The sequence below is a fragment of the Melanotaenia boesemani genome, chromosome 18, assembly GCF_017639745.1.
Source record: "Melanotaenia boesemani isolate fMelBoe1 chromosome 18, fMelBoe1.pri, whole genome shotgun sequence".
In the NCBI taxonomy this organism is placed as follows: Eukaryota; Metazoa; Chordata; class Actinopteri; order Atheriniformes; family Melanotaeniidae; genus Melanotaenia; species Melanotaenia boesemani.
Window position 1 is genome coordinate 23,547,934 of NC_055699.1, and position 14,372 is coordinate 23,562,305.

Genomic DNA, 14,372 nt, shown 5'->3' on the forward strand with positions numbered 1-14,372 from the left:
CAAGTTGATATTATGTGATGAAATCATGCACTTATGACCTAGTTGATATTGTGTGATGAAATCGTGATCCTGTATTAAAAAAGAAAAAAAGAAAAGAAAAAACAAAAAAAAAAAAAAAAAAAAAAAAAACAATTACCGTATTTTCCGGACTATAAGTCGCTCCGGAGTACAAGTCGCACCAGCCATAAAATGCTTAATAAAGAAGGAAAAAACATATATAAGTCGCACTGGAGTATAAGTCGCATTTTGGGGGAAATTTATTTCCAACACAAGAACAGACATGTCATCTTGAAAGGCAATTTAAAATAAAAATAGAATAGAGGCAACAACAGGCTGAATAATTGTATGGTATGCTTACGTTACATGAAACAACTGAGAACGTGCCTGGCATGTTAACATAACATATTAAGAGTTATTCAGATAACTTTAGCATAAATAACATGCTAAGAAGTTTTGCAAACCATCCGTGTCATTCTCAATAACTAAAATCCGATGAAATCTTCATCCTCTGTGTCACTTTTAAACAACTCCTCTAACTCCGGAGGTAGAAGATGTGGCGCTTCTTCTTCTACGTCGCTTACGTCAGCCTCATCCTCGGTTGCAGTTCCAATTATTCCAGCCTTTCTGAATCCTGACAGAATGGTTTCGGTTGTCACCGAAGCCCATGCTTTGTCGATCCATCCAATGACATCCTGGAAAGTTGCACGGCGCATTCTCCCGGTTGCGGTGAAGCTGTGCTCTCCATTCATCATCCACTGCTCCCACAGGTTACGCAAGACTGCCTTAAAGCTCCTATTCACGGAGATATCAAGAGGCTGGAGTACTTTCGTTAAGCCGCCAGGGATGATGGCAGGTGTGGAGTTGAACATTTTTAATTTATCTTTGAACTGTGGCGTGATGTGGGCTCGCATGCTATCCATCACAAGCAGAGCTTTGCGTGCTCGAAAGAAGCCATCCGGACGCTTATTGTAGCACTTTGTAAGCCATAAGTTCATCATTTCTTGATCCATCCACCCTTTCTCATTCACGGCGACTTCAACTGAGGGGGATTGGATTTTTGGCATAGTTTTTCTTTTGAAAATGACCATTGGTGGCAATTTTGATCCATCTCCACAACATGCCAGTACCACTGTGAGGTGTGATTTCTCATGACCAGTTGTTACTATATTCACACTCTTTTGCCCTTTCTCTGCAACACTTCGGCCTATGGGAATGTCAAACGTGAGAGGGACCTCGTCCATGTTGATAATATGATCCGGTGTCACGTTGTGCTCACTTACATGCTTTCTAATGAACTCACTGAAACTGTCGACCTTGACTTGGAAATCTGCCGGCAGTTTTTGGGACATCGTTGTCCTTGCTCTGATAGAGAGGCGATTGCGTTGCATGAAGCGATAACACCAAGAAGGTCCTCCCTACAAAGTCATTTATATTCATCTCCTCGGCAAATACTCGGGCTTGGAGACGCAACTGGACTGTTGACAAGCCTCTCCCGGCAGCGCGTTGTTCAAGCACCCATATGCGAACTCGTTCCTCTAGCTGTGGCCACCTAGCTTTTAGCCCGCGATTGGCTTTTTTTGTTTTCTTCATTTCAGTAAGAGTAACCTCCGCTTTTCGCCAGTCCCTTACAAGTTTCTCGCTAACTCCAAACTTTCTTTCTGCTGCTCGATTACCGTTTTCGGCTGCATATTTTACTATCTGGAGCTTGTAATCTGCAGAGTATGATTTTCTTTTCGGTGGCATTTTTATTAAGCCCTTCTTACTTGTTTACTGCCAATGTTGAAATTATCAACACAAGCCTAGAGCGCCCTCTTGCGGTTTAGTGTAAAAATAACACGTGAAATGAAATACCGGTAATAATGTGGTAATAATTTCACACATAAATCGCTCCAGAGTATAAGTCGCACCCCCGGCCAAACTATGAAAAAAACTGCGACTTATAGTCCGGAAAATACGGTATATGCACTGCACTAGCACTACATGACAGCACCTGGGTCCAACTGGACTCAAAAGCGGTCTGACTATCACTTAATTATGACGTCCCATCTTGTTTGAATTCATGCTTGTGTTGTTCTTCCTCTCAAATGTAAGTCGCTTTGGATAAAAGCGTCTGCTAAATGACTGTAGAATAGAATAGAATAGAACATTGGAGAAAAATTACCCAAACTACTGTTTATTCTTTGGATCAAATTAAAGTCTAAAGTGTCTAAAATGTAGCATGAACCCTAAAGCACAGCACACACTCAGGGCCCTTCTACAAGCCAACAGTCCACTGGCAGAAACATGCAGCATCCAGAATGTGGGGTAATGTGTGATGCTAGTTTCTTTATAGTGAATCTGCCAACAAGTAGGATCACTTCACGGAGTTGGTTACCATGGTAACAGAACACTTAGGGTTAATATGCTCAGATACAATAACCCACTTTCTGGAACGGGTCCTTGTTTTTCACTCAAATCAACAAACTATCCGAAGCTCAGCCAACAAGAGGCCACCACCAATACTGGAGCAGAGAGGAAGACCCTTCATTTTTTCTCTGGACCTGAACAGAAATCTTAGCTCTGAGTTTTGACACATTAGTTGTTCTTCCTCCTAAAGAGCCTATACTCTGGTTTTGGGAGTCTAACTCCTGAAGTTTAGATCAACTATTAAACTGTTCAGTTGAGCTCATTCAGTTGTTTCCAGCTTAGAGTCAACATTTAATAAAACCCACTAGTAAGAGTTTTAAAACGCTGTATGACCTGCACATATCCTCTGATTTTCATGTTCAATGTATTCAAGTAATAAAGGAATTCCTCTCAGGATCCAGCCAAGAACAATAAACGAGAAAATAAAGGAGGCCGACTGGGAGGGTAATTTAATTAATTGCAAAGATACAGCTGAGGGTGAAACAGAATTTACTTCAACCTTCAGTAATCATACTGGATTATTTACTTAGTGTTTGATATTTTGATTCAAGCCTTTTACAAACATGTACACATATCTTCACATGTTCATGTAATAACTGCTGAAAATACCAAAACTGCTTCAAACAGCAGCTACTGTGGAGCCAGTATTGCTGATACAACCTGAATAATTACAGCTTCAGGCTGATGAAACAGGGTCATAAGATGAGTTTTGGGATCACCTGTACAAGACTTGAGCAGATTCAGTTTCAACTTCTGGAGTGAAGTCTGAAGGAGCCTGAAATGTAAAAGAACACGATTTACGACAAATGAACCAATTTCTGTTCAGAAAAATATTCTTACAGTCTGAACATAACTGAAGCATTTTGTGCACATCATGAATTCTACAGTTTATGACGACAAAGCTTCAATTCAGAGAAATTATTTTGAGAAGGAAAAGAAAATCACACATTTCTGTGATAGAAATAAAGAATAAAAAGCTGTGGTGTGGTATAAGATCAAGGTTAAGATAAAACTCACCTGTCTGCGCTGCAGTAAACTTAAAATCTGATCTTTAAACCAGTTTTTATAATCACAGCACTGATGTCTGTCCCTCTGAACAAGCATCAGCAGCCGCAGACATTAAAATCTTTATATGACCTGCTGAGTGCTGAGCTCTAAATTTGTGTGGAAGGTCAGATAATTATTTTTCTCACCTTCATCGTCTCCATTTCATCCTCGGAAGAACCAGACTCTGTGTCTGAATCCAGTTTGACACCAGAGACACCTGATGGGAGAAGACAAACCAGTTCACCAGAACTCTCTTCATCAGATCAGAGTCAGAACAATTTTCCTCTTAGACACTCTGGTATTAAATTGTCATCTTTGTTGGGGGTGTGTGAGTGTGTGTGCCACCTTTAGAACAGGTAAATGATCTCTCTACATATTTACTCAGCTCCAGAGGTGAACCATCAGGGCTCTTTGGTCCTAAGGTCATGGTCTAATGTATTATAAAAGCTATTTGTTAAATATATTTATTTATGATATTTTTATGTACATGACTAATTCTAACTAAATAAATGTTTATTATTAAATAAACCCTTTAAATTTGTCCAGTTTGTTTTGAAACATGAAGAGTTCATTCAAAGAAGCCAGTTTGTGTGAATTTTACAGCTGGTTTGTGTTTAGCTCTGTAAGTGGAGAACTGCAGCTTAAGATGAGTTTAAAGAGAGATCTGTTCAAACAGCTGAGTTCATGGATCATATTTTTTAAACTAATCATAACCCACCATGATGCTTTAACAGTGGCTGGATATCTGTGTCGTTTTTAAGCTGAGCTTCACAACTCTGGTTCAGACGGCATGATGCTACTTACATTCAACATAGTTTGATGGCAGGAAGCCGGATTTGCCAGTTCTCTGCACAGTCCCGGTCATCCACCCATCACTGCGGGGCTTAGAGTTGATGATGATGATGTCATCCTTAGTAAATGAGACTTCGTCTTCTTCCCGAGCCTTAAAGTCATACAGTGCCCCGTAAACTGGCTGTGTAGAAACTGTGTGACAGACATGGAAACATGTAGGGTGATTGAGAGTGGCAGATAATAAACCTCTCCTGTCTCAGCTTGATAAAGCAGTTTCAATCTCTTTCCTGTGGGAAACACCAGAAATAGTTTCGGGATCTTAATGCATCACATTGTACGGACACGGGGAATAGTCTAGTTAATATGAACATTGGGTACAGGTGACGTTAGTGCTAACGTACCACTGTGACTCAGAAACGTGACATGACTCTTTGTATAAACAGAAGTTGGTGAGATTAAATCAGCGTTGGTTATTAACTTTGGATTGGCTCTTATACATGCTCACACTGACTCAGAGATAACTCTAGCTCAGTGGGGAACCATGGCCCTCGTCCTGCAAGTTTTTAATGTTTCCCTGCTCAAACAGACATTCACATGAATGAGTTATTGTTACACTGTTGGATCCATCTGATTTGAATCAGGCGTGTTGGAACAGGAAAATATTGAAAACTTGCAGGACGACTTTCAATGACCAGCTTGTCGTGGCCCAGTAGTATAAACAGTGCAAACACAGCCTCAGGTCTGATCACTCTTCATCTCAAGGAGCCACACCTTAAATCAAGCAAAATATGTCACATGTTGGCCAAGTAAGTACACAACTCCAGCAACAAAAACCAAAAGGATGAGCATGTTTAGGTCAGTAAACATTCTATAAAGTGGCTGAGCCATTTCACTACAAGACATAGTTGTTAAACCTGCAACACACAAGTATGTGCTTAATACAATAAGCTGGCTATGCGAAGAGGTGCATGACAACAACTGGTAACTAGAGCCAGATGTCGGCTGGGACAAAAAATTGCCCTGGCATGTTGGCTCATATACGATCATGCACGCCATGAATTTTGGCACGCCCTTAAATAGGCCTATATCATCTGTGTAACTTTTTTAAATCAGTGAAACCATGCAGTGAGTTAGCAGGAATTAGTGAGAGTAGGCATGTTACATACTTCCAAAAGTTGTCTTTTGTTAATAAAATATAAAATTCAATACTCCAGCACAGCAATGAATATTAGAGCAGAATTAATCCGAATTTGTTTCTGAAAGAAAGAAAACAGAACCGACATGAAAAACGAGGATGAGATAAAACTATTTCCAGTTGAAGTGTAGAAGTAGTGTCTCTGTGTCTGCTGCCTGCTCTTCTCTTCTGGAGATGTTATCCCAACAAGGTTCAACTAAAGATTGATGGAGATTTTTCTTTTATCATTACGATGCAGTCAAGTCCAGAATTATTGGATTCTCTGGTAAAGAGCCAATCAGCGCCAGTATTAACATCTGGACTTAGGTGTACAATCTTAAAAATATATTTCTGTATATTGTCCATAAACACATACACAGAAGCTGCCTATAACACATTTTGACCCAAAAGTATCAGATTTTCAGCTCGCAATCAATAACAAACAGGCTAATGAAGAATAATCAGAAATTTGCTGACTCACTTAATTTTGATGGATGACGTTTAAAAATAATGTCCTCACTTTCAATTAGATAATTTAGTTTAGGAAAATATTAAAGAAACAAATTTAAGATGTGTTGTTTTAACCAGTAAACACAACCAGTTAACCAGTGAACACAACCAGCTGTTCTCATGTTGGATTTTTACATTTTTCCATTGTACACTTCCTCTTCCATTGTTCTGCTCGATTCCAACAAGTAGCTGCATCCACTGGCTCAGAGCCACAAGGGGTTTAAAGAATCTGATTCATCCTGGTTTCAGTAGGTAAACAACCAATAAGCTGCAGATTAACGTGTTTCATGGGCCGGTGGTCAGGACATAAAGTTCTGTAATAACTGTTTGGATGAATGAAAGACTCAGGTGCAGGGACCACAGTGAAAGGTGGTGCTCTTTGAAGATTTGAGCGGGCTGGCCAAGAATTAGTTGAGCTCCCGACCGACTGAGTTTATGGACCAGTCAGACCAATTAATAAACTTTATCAGTACGAAAAACACACTGGCCTACCAGGAAAATGTCTGGTATGCTGGATGGCGAACCGTCCAATGTGAGCCAAGGTGACACCTCTACTTTCACCTCATCAGCTCTGATGGCCCCCTCCATCCAGCATCATCGCCTGTATTAGAAGATGATGCGCTACAGATGCATGCCAGCGACACTTGGAAGGGTGATGGTGAAAAGGAAAACTATGGGTTTGGCTTATTCAAACAGGGACAAGTCCTGGCGATTCTGCCACAGCTGTTTATCATTTGGACTTCTCGTCAACACAGAACCAGCGTTTTAAGATTCCAAAACCACCATTCTGCTAAAGCTCCTCTTCCCCTGCTCGGTTCCGAAAATAAATAGCTCTGCATAGTGATGGGACATATTGCACTGTGTCTTCGGAGCATGTGTCAAGTAATACAGCAAGTATTTCTGCAAAGTGTGTATCGGGCTTTGTATCATTTAAAGGAAAAACTGCCTGGCTGTACCATTGGTTCAGAAAGCGGCTCAGGTTTGCCACGAGCAACAAATGTGTCATGGACAAACCCCTCACCCCCCCAAATAAAAATAAGATATAAATGGACTAAGACAACCCACAGTTAAAAAATATTTTTCCTTAATAAAAAGGAACGAAGTCTCCTGTGAACTGTAGATCATTGTGCTGGTTTCCACAAACACTTCCACTGTTCTCTGCCTGATTAAACCAATGCTTTTCTACAGAAGTGACACAGAACACATATTACTCCTCATGCTATTATCACATCATATAACACTACATGACAATATCATTTTGGCCAAACGATTGGTTTCCACATATAAAATACTTTTATAAAACAATCACAGTTCAATAATAAGCAGGCTAGAGGCGGGTACACACTGGACCAACACAGAGAGACAATCCGTCACTCACACTCTCTCTTTAGGAGAATTTAAAGGAAAAATAATCAATGTTTACAATGTTTTTGAACTGTGGGACAAAGCCGGAGTATCCACGCATACCCACCCACATGAGGAGAACATGATGCAAACCACATAAATGCCCTGTTCAAATCCCCAAACACCCCCATGTTTAAACATGGTTGCTTTATTTTAAGCACTGTGATTTATATTTGTCTGAAAAGTGCTAAATAAATAAAGTTTAACTGATTTTGAGTGTACAGATTCTGATTAGGACAGTTGTATTTTCCAGTAAAATCGTATCAAAGTCCTTTCAAATGCTCCCTGATATTTTCTATCAAGCTAAAGAATAACTTAAGGAGAAGGTAATTTTTTACCCCCTTTATCTAAGATTCACAACAAAACTCAGTAATGAGTCTTAATCTTTCTAACCTTGTGTCAGCTAACAGCTCTGATAAGAATTTTCAATTCTGCCAAATATGGATTTGTTACAGAATCAGCACATTCCTCATTCCACTTTAGATGTTACTGACAATAGATCAATAAATATAAAGCAGAATTGTAGTACTCACCAATCTTGTCACTGGGAGATTTGACTGTCCTATCGCTGCGCCTGCATGAATAAACATATCCAGAAATTTAGGAGCGAGATGAGAAAATAATCATTTTATGAGCTTTGCTCAACAAGAAATTGCTGGGCTGTCTTAATTAATAAACTACATTTAAAAAACCATCATAAAAATACCTGAAATTATTTTCATAGCTGAAGTCTTTACAGTTTGAGTCTTTTAATAAAAAGAAAGTAAAAAGATTAATTTTAGTGTGACAGCTTGTCTCATACAGGAACATGAGGATAATTGTTCAAAACAGATCAGGATCATCTTAAAGGCCACCACCAATACTGGAGCAGAGAGGAAGATCTTTCATCTTTTCTCTGGACTTAAACAGAAATCTCAGCTCTGAGTTTTGACACATTAGTTGTTCTTCTTCCTAAAGAGCCTATACTCTGGTTTTGGGAGTCTAACTCCTGGAGTTTAGATCAACTATTAAACTGTTCAGTTGAGCTCATTCAGTTGTTTCCAGCTTAGGTTCAACATTTAATAAAACCCACTAGTAAGAGTTTTAAAACGCTGTATGACCTGCACATATCCTCTGATTTTCCTGTTCAAGTTGTTCTAGTAATAGAGGAACTCTTCTCAGGATCCAGCCAAGAACAATAAACTGAATTAATAAAGTGATCTCCGTTAATTTAAGCGTCTGATCAGCAGGAAAAGGAAGGAGGACGACTGGGGGGGTTATTTTATCCATTACAAAGATATAAGATTAATAATTACAGCTTCAGGCTGGTGAAACAGGGTCATGAGATGAGTTTGAGGATCACCTGTACAAGACTTGTGCAGATTCAGTTTCACCCTCTGCAGTGAAGTCAGAAGAAGCCTGAAATGTAAAAGAAACATGTTTGATAACAAATGAACCAATTTCTGTTCAGAAAAAATATTCTTACAGTCTGAACATAACTGAAGCATTTTGTGCAGATCATGAATTCTACAGTTTATGACGACAAAGCTTCAATTCAGACAAATTATGTTGAAAAGGAAAAGAAAATTAGAATTTTTTGTGATAGAAATAAAGAATAAAAAGCTGTGGTGCGGTATAAGATCAAGGTTAAGATAAAACTCACCTGTCTGCACTGCAGTAAACTCAAAATCTGATCTTTAAACCTGTTTTTATAATCACAGCACTGATGTCTGTCCCTCTGAACAAGCATCAGCAGCCGCAGACGTTAAAATCTTTATATGACCTGCTGAGTGCTGAGCTCTAAATTTGTGTGGAAGGTCAGATAATTATTTTTCTCACCTTCATCGTCTCCATTTCATCCTCGGAAGAACCAGACTCTGTGTTTGAATCCAGTTTGACACCAGAGACACCTGATGGGAGAAGACAAACCAGTTCACCAGAACTCTCTTCATCAGATCTGAGTCAGAACGACTTTCCTCTTAGACACTCGGGTATTAAATTGTCATCTTTGTTGGGGGTGTGTGAGTGTGTGTGCCACCTTTAGAACAGGTAAATGATCTCTCTACATATTTACTCAGCTCCAGAGGTGAACCATCAGGGCTCTTTGGTCCTAAGGTCATGGTCTAAAAGCTATTTGTTAAATATATTTATTTATTATATTTTTATGTACATGACTAATTCTAACTAAATAAATGTTTATTATTAAATAAACCCTTTAAATTTGTCCAGTTTGTTTTGGAAAATGAAAAGTTAATTCAAAGAAGCCAGTTTGTGTGAATTTTCCAGCTGGTTTGTGTTTAGCTCTGTAAGTGGAGAACTGCAGCCTACGATGATTTAAAGAGAGATCTGTTCAAACAGCTGAGTTCATGGATGATATTTTTTAAATTAATCATAAGCCACCATGATGCTTTAACGGTGGCTGGATATCTGTGTTGTTTTTAAACTGAGCTTTACAACTCTGGTTGAGACGGCATGATGCTACTTACATTCAACATAGTTTGATGGCAGGAAGCCGGATTTGCTGGTTCTCTGCACAGTCCCGGTCATCCACCCATCACTGCTGGGCTTAGAGTTGATGATGATGATGTCATCCTTAATAAATGTGACTTCATCTTCTTCCCGAGCCTCAAAGTCATACAGTGCCCGGTAAACTGGCTGTGTAGAAACTATGTGACAGACATGGAAACATGTAGGGTGATTGAGAGTGATGATTTAAACTGAAACTTTCACTGTTCTCAGCCTGATTAAACAACACTTTTTTCCAGAAATGGCACAGACCACAAATATTACTCCTAATGCCAAATATTATATCATGTTTTGGCCAAACAATTGGTTTCCAAACACAAAATACTTTATAAAACAATCACAGTTCATCACATATGAAACTTACATAAAAATAACTCTTAAACCAGGTGTACTAACAAACAGGAAGCAGAACAGAAAACAACACACAAGCAGAATGAACAAATCAGGAAACAACAAACTCACAGGAACATTAAGTTAAGGCAAAAACCCACAAATCATGACATAAATGAAAAATAAAATTAATTTGTTTTCACATATTTTTATTATTTTATTTTTATTAATTTATTTTTCCATATTCTTTTCTCTGTTTTATTCCCTACATATTTTCTTTTTTTCTCTTAATGCTATGGGGAATAACTTTGCCATTGGAGTCTCAAACTCAAAAATAACAGCCATAACCATTGGCAAAAAAAAAAAAAACTCCATTTGGAATAATCGTCCGCAGGGTTGAAACTCTGACCTCTCAAATCACCTCTAAAAATTTATCTGTAACATTTAACTGCTATTAGTTTGTATTTTAAATATTCAGTTAATTTGTCTTTTTTTTTGCTTTGCCTGCTTCTATTTCATGTATGCTGTTATGCTCCTATTTCTGTTTTAACTTGTTTGTTTCTATATATGTGTTGTTTGCACATGGTTACTTATTTTAAGCTCTTTGAATTACATTTGTCAGAAAAGTGTTAATGAAGTTTTGATTGATTGACTTTGAATTTGTGGACACATTTGAAATATAATAAACAGGTGCATTTCCATTTAAATAGTATCAAAGTCCTAATGAATTCTCCCTGATGTTTTCCATCAAGGTAAATAATTTTTGGAAAAGGTCATTTTTTTACTTCCTTTATCTTAATCTAATTTGTCCTAATTTTTCAAACCTTAAGTCAAGTTATGCTCTAAAAGGAATTTTCACTTCTCCCAATTATGGATCCCTGCATTCCTCTCCGATCAGATGTTACTGACAACAGATTAATAAATATAAGGGACAATTATAGTACTCACCACTTTTGTCACTGGAAGCCTGAAATGTCCTGTCGCTGAGCCTGTATGAATAAACATATCCATAAATTCAGAACTGAGATGTGAAAAAAAAATCATTTTATGTAAATAAGCTTTACTTCACAAGAAATTAGAACACAATGCTGGGCTGTCTTAATTAATGAAGTTCATTCAAAATCATCATACAAATAACTAATTGAATTTTTTTTTATAGTTTAAGCCTTTATAAGACTTATAATTAAATAAAAGTACAAAGATTAATTTTATTGTCATACAGTTCGTCTAATACAGGAGCATGAGGATGATTGTTCAAAACTGATCATGATCATCTTAACTAACCACCCTACAGCTTTGTCATAAATGGGACAGACTTAATTAAAAAAAAATCACTATCTATCTATCTATCTATCTATCTATCTATCTATCTATCTATCTATCTGTCTGTCTGTCTGTCTGTATGTCTGTCTATCTAGTTGTCATATATATATATATATATATATATATGACAACTAGGTGTTGTGATAATTTACTTTGAATTTAGTTCATGGCAGCATAAGTGCTTGGCTTTGTGAAATGTTACCCACCTCAGAGTCTCCAGTTGAAAGTGATGACTCTTCACAAAAGCACACAATATTTGTGCATTTGAATCTTGTAACTTATTTCCCGACAGGTTAAGATCTCTAAGATGGAAGGGGTTAGACCACAAAGCTGATACCAGAGAAGCACAGCTGATCTCTGACAACTTGCAGTCCCACAAGCTGAGTACAGAATAAAATATCAAATCAAAATCACAGACATAAAAATAGCAGAAGAAACCAGGCTTACACATATTAATGTAAACATTGACTAATAACATGGAGATGACCACATTCTTAATTTAAACCCTTCAGAGATGGATCAGGACAATAGCTACATGTGCATTTGAACAATGTAATCAGCATTTTTTTCTTATTTCTTCCTTTCGATTACTTTGTAGTGAATTAGCACTTTACAAATAAAGCTGAATTAAACTGAAATTAAATGAATAATGACAGGCAACGAACTGACCTCAGAGTCTCAAGATGACACTGAGGACTTGCAAGAAAACCACACAGCTCTTTAAGCCTGCCTAAGCCTTGCTTCTTGTTTCCACCAAGGTCCAGGTGTTGAAGATTGGAGGGATTGGACTTCAGAGCTGCACCCAGAAAATCACAGCTCGTTTCTGATAAGTTGCAGTAGGTCATTCTGTATGAAATAAATTATTCAATGTTAGTAGACAATATTCTTGCTTGAAATAAAAGAGGGCTACATAATCTGATCAGAGATGAAAAGTGTTCAAGTTTTAGAGAAAACTAACTTCAAACAAGTAACAAGTTTGTTTGCTAATACAGATGAATATGATTGATAGAAGTAAACTAAAATTAGTGCTCCTTAGTTATGGAGATGTTCACAGATTCGAATCAGTGGTCCGAGACGTTTGCGATGTGACTGCACCGGTAGCTTCAGTGTGCATCGGATACAACTGCAGGATAATCGCGCTGGTCCACACTCCTAAAACCCATGGTTTCATAGATTATTACATAATGTATCTCCTCTGCATAAGGGTTGTAAATGGTCCATGTGTTTTTGTTTTTTGTTTTTTCATTATTAAGAGGCCAAAAATAACTTGTCTAAATAAATATATTGTAAAGTAGAAAATGAGACTGTAAGGAAAATCAATAGGATTATCATTATTTTTTTATTATACTTGATCATGATTGATAATTATTCAATATTATACTTTGAACCAATCATTTATTAGTTTTAGAAATTAACTTAACCTATATCTTATCTTAGTAGAAAACGCTGAAACCTGTAAATCCTGAAATTGTGTAATTCTGTACTGTTTATTGTACAGGGGAAGGACTTTGTGAACCTCCCCTAAAAATGCCTTGTGATGTGTGAAACAACTCAATGTGTATCATACTCATATAGGGCATACACTCCTTGCAAGTAAAATTGTATACATGAAGTAATGCTCTGTGTTCTTTCTTGTGTTGAAAAGTTTAGCTTTGCAGTGCTTGTGTTGGGAAGAATTTTCCTAACAGAGACTAAAAACAAATGTAAAAAAAAATTTGCTTGTGATTTAATATTTATTAGGAATAAAATTATCCTCTGTACAATGAAATTTTATCGGTTTGCTTTATAGAAAACAAGTATCAAATACATCCTTCACAGGGAAAGAAAGGACAAAATAATTGTGACGTTATTTGTTTATAACAGATATGTGCTTGTAAATTCTTTGTATTGTGTTGAATTGTTTTGAATCGCATAATGAATTGTATCAAACCAAATCACATTGTATAAATCAAAATTGTCAAATTATTGTCAAATCATTATTGAATCGTGTCGCATCATGAACAGAGGTGAAGTTATCTAATCGTATCGGCAGGAGGCTTTTCTGTATCATTAATGTACCATTTCGCTGGCAGCGTATCAAGATGCGTATCGAATCAGTCTCAGTGCCTGGGATTAGGGTACAAATTTGTTTGTAGTTTGAAACAAGACTCATATGAGTTATTTTTTAAAAGTGGAGCATTTTCTATTTAACCACAGAATCCTACTACGTGACACACTTATTCATGAAACCAGTTAAAGATCACAATACAGCAATGTGTTTATCCAGTTCTGAAGGAAATTTCATTTTGGCTTCAATCACAATTTCTGAACTATTAGTTCAGGTCAGAAACCAGCAATGTTGCAGCCCATCATGCACGTCAACACATCTCAGCATTAGATGCAGTGTTGTGCCTGAACGAGCTAACTGAATGACTAAATGACTAAATGACTATGACAATGACTAAATGAACTGAGTTCATGAACTCATTCATATTTTGGGTGAACGTGAACTGAACATACTGTATTTCTGCCTGATGAACATTATTGTGAGCGCGCTCATTCTGGCATTTGGGAATGGCGTTCTCTCATAGCTGAGAACTCTCTTGAAAATAACTTTGTTCAAGAGAGTGCCAGATTTCCATGGCGCCTTCCAGACAAAATCCAGGCTAAAACACATCATAAAGAGGCCTTAATATTTAGATGAAAATGGCTAAGTCACCCACTGGATTGTATACTCCCTTTGCTATCCATTAGCACGGATATGCTGGCGTTAGCATTGGAGAGGCTAACGACTAGCCTGCCTAGACTCCTCAACCACTGGATTGGACACATCCTCAAGCGATTGTGCAGTAGATACTAATAAAATAATAACAATCACTGACTTTTCAAGCCCCTTCAACAG

The 14,372-nt window shown here is 37.5% G+C and overlaps 3 protein-coding genes across 47 annotated transcripts in view; 1 reads left to right on the forward strand and 2 right to left on the reverse strand.

Annotated features, from left to right (window-relative positions):
* LOC121628724 (NACHT, LRR and PYD domains-containing protein 12-like) overlaps positions 1-14,372 on the reverse strand; it is a 2,607,341-nt gene that overhangs the window by 2,062,462 nt on the left and 530,507 nt on the right. The gene's annotated exons all lie outside the window — the stretch shown is intronic.
* The window catches only part of LOC121628726 (NACHT, LRR and PYD domains-containing protein 14-like), an 829,387-nt gene that overhangs the window by 695,807 nt on the left and 119,208 nt on the right, over positions 1-14,372 (forward strand). The gene's annotated exons all lie outside the window — the stretch shown is intronic.
* Positions 1-14,372, reverse strand: part of LOC121628733 (protein NLRC3-like) — a 35,748-nt gene that overhangs the window by 2,349 nt on the left and 19,027 nt on the right. Inside the window, exons 6-15 of the mRNA XM_041968031.1 lie at positions 12,161-12,337; positions 11,698-11,871; positions 11,117-11,157; positions 9,799-9,978; positions 9,152-9,222; positions 8,676-8,731; positions 7,867-7,907; positions 4,258-4,437; positions 3,600-3,670; positions 3,126-3,181 (exon numbers count right to left, since the gene is read on the reverse strand). Coding sequence (XP_041823965.1) covers positions 3,126-3,181; positions 3,600-3,670; positions 4,258-4,437; positions 7,867-7,907; positions 8,676-8,731; positions 9,152-9,222; positions 9,799-9,978; positions 11,117-11,157; positions 11,698-11,871; positions 12,161-12,337 — 1,047 coding nt within the window. The remainder of the gene's footprint in view (positions 1-3,125; positions 3,182-3,599; positions 3,671-4,257; positions 4,438-7,866; positions 7,908-8,675; positions 8,732-9,151; positions 9,223-9,798; positions 9,979-11,116; positions 11,158-11,697; positions 11,872-12,160; positions 12,338-14,372) is intronic.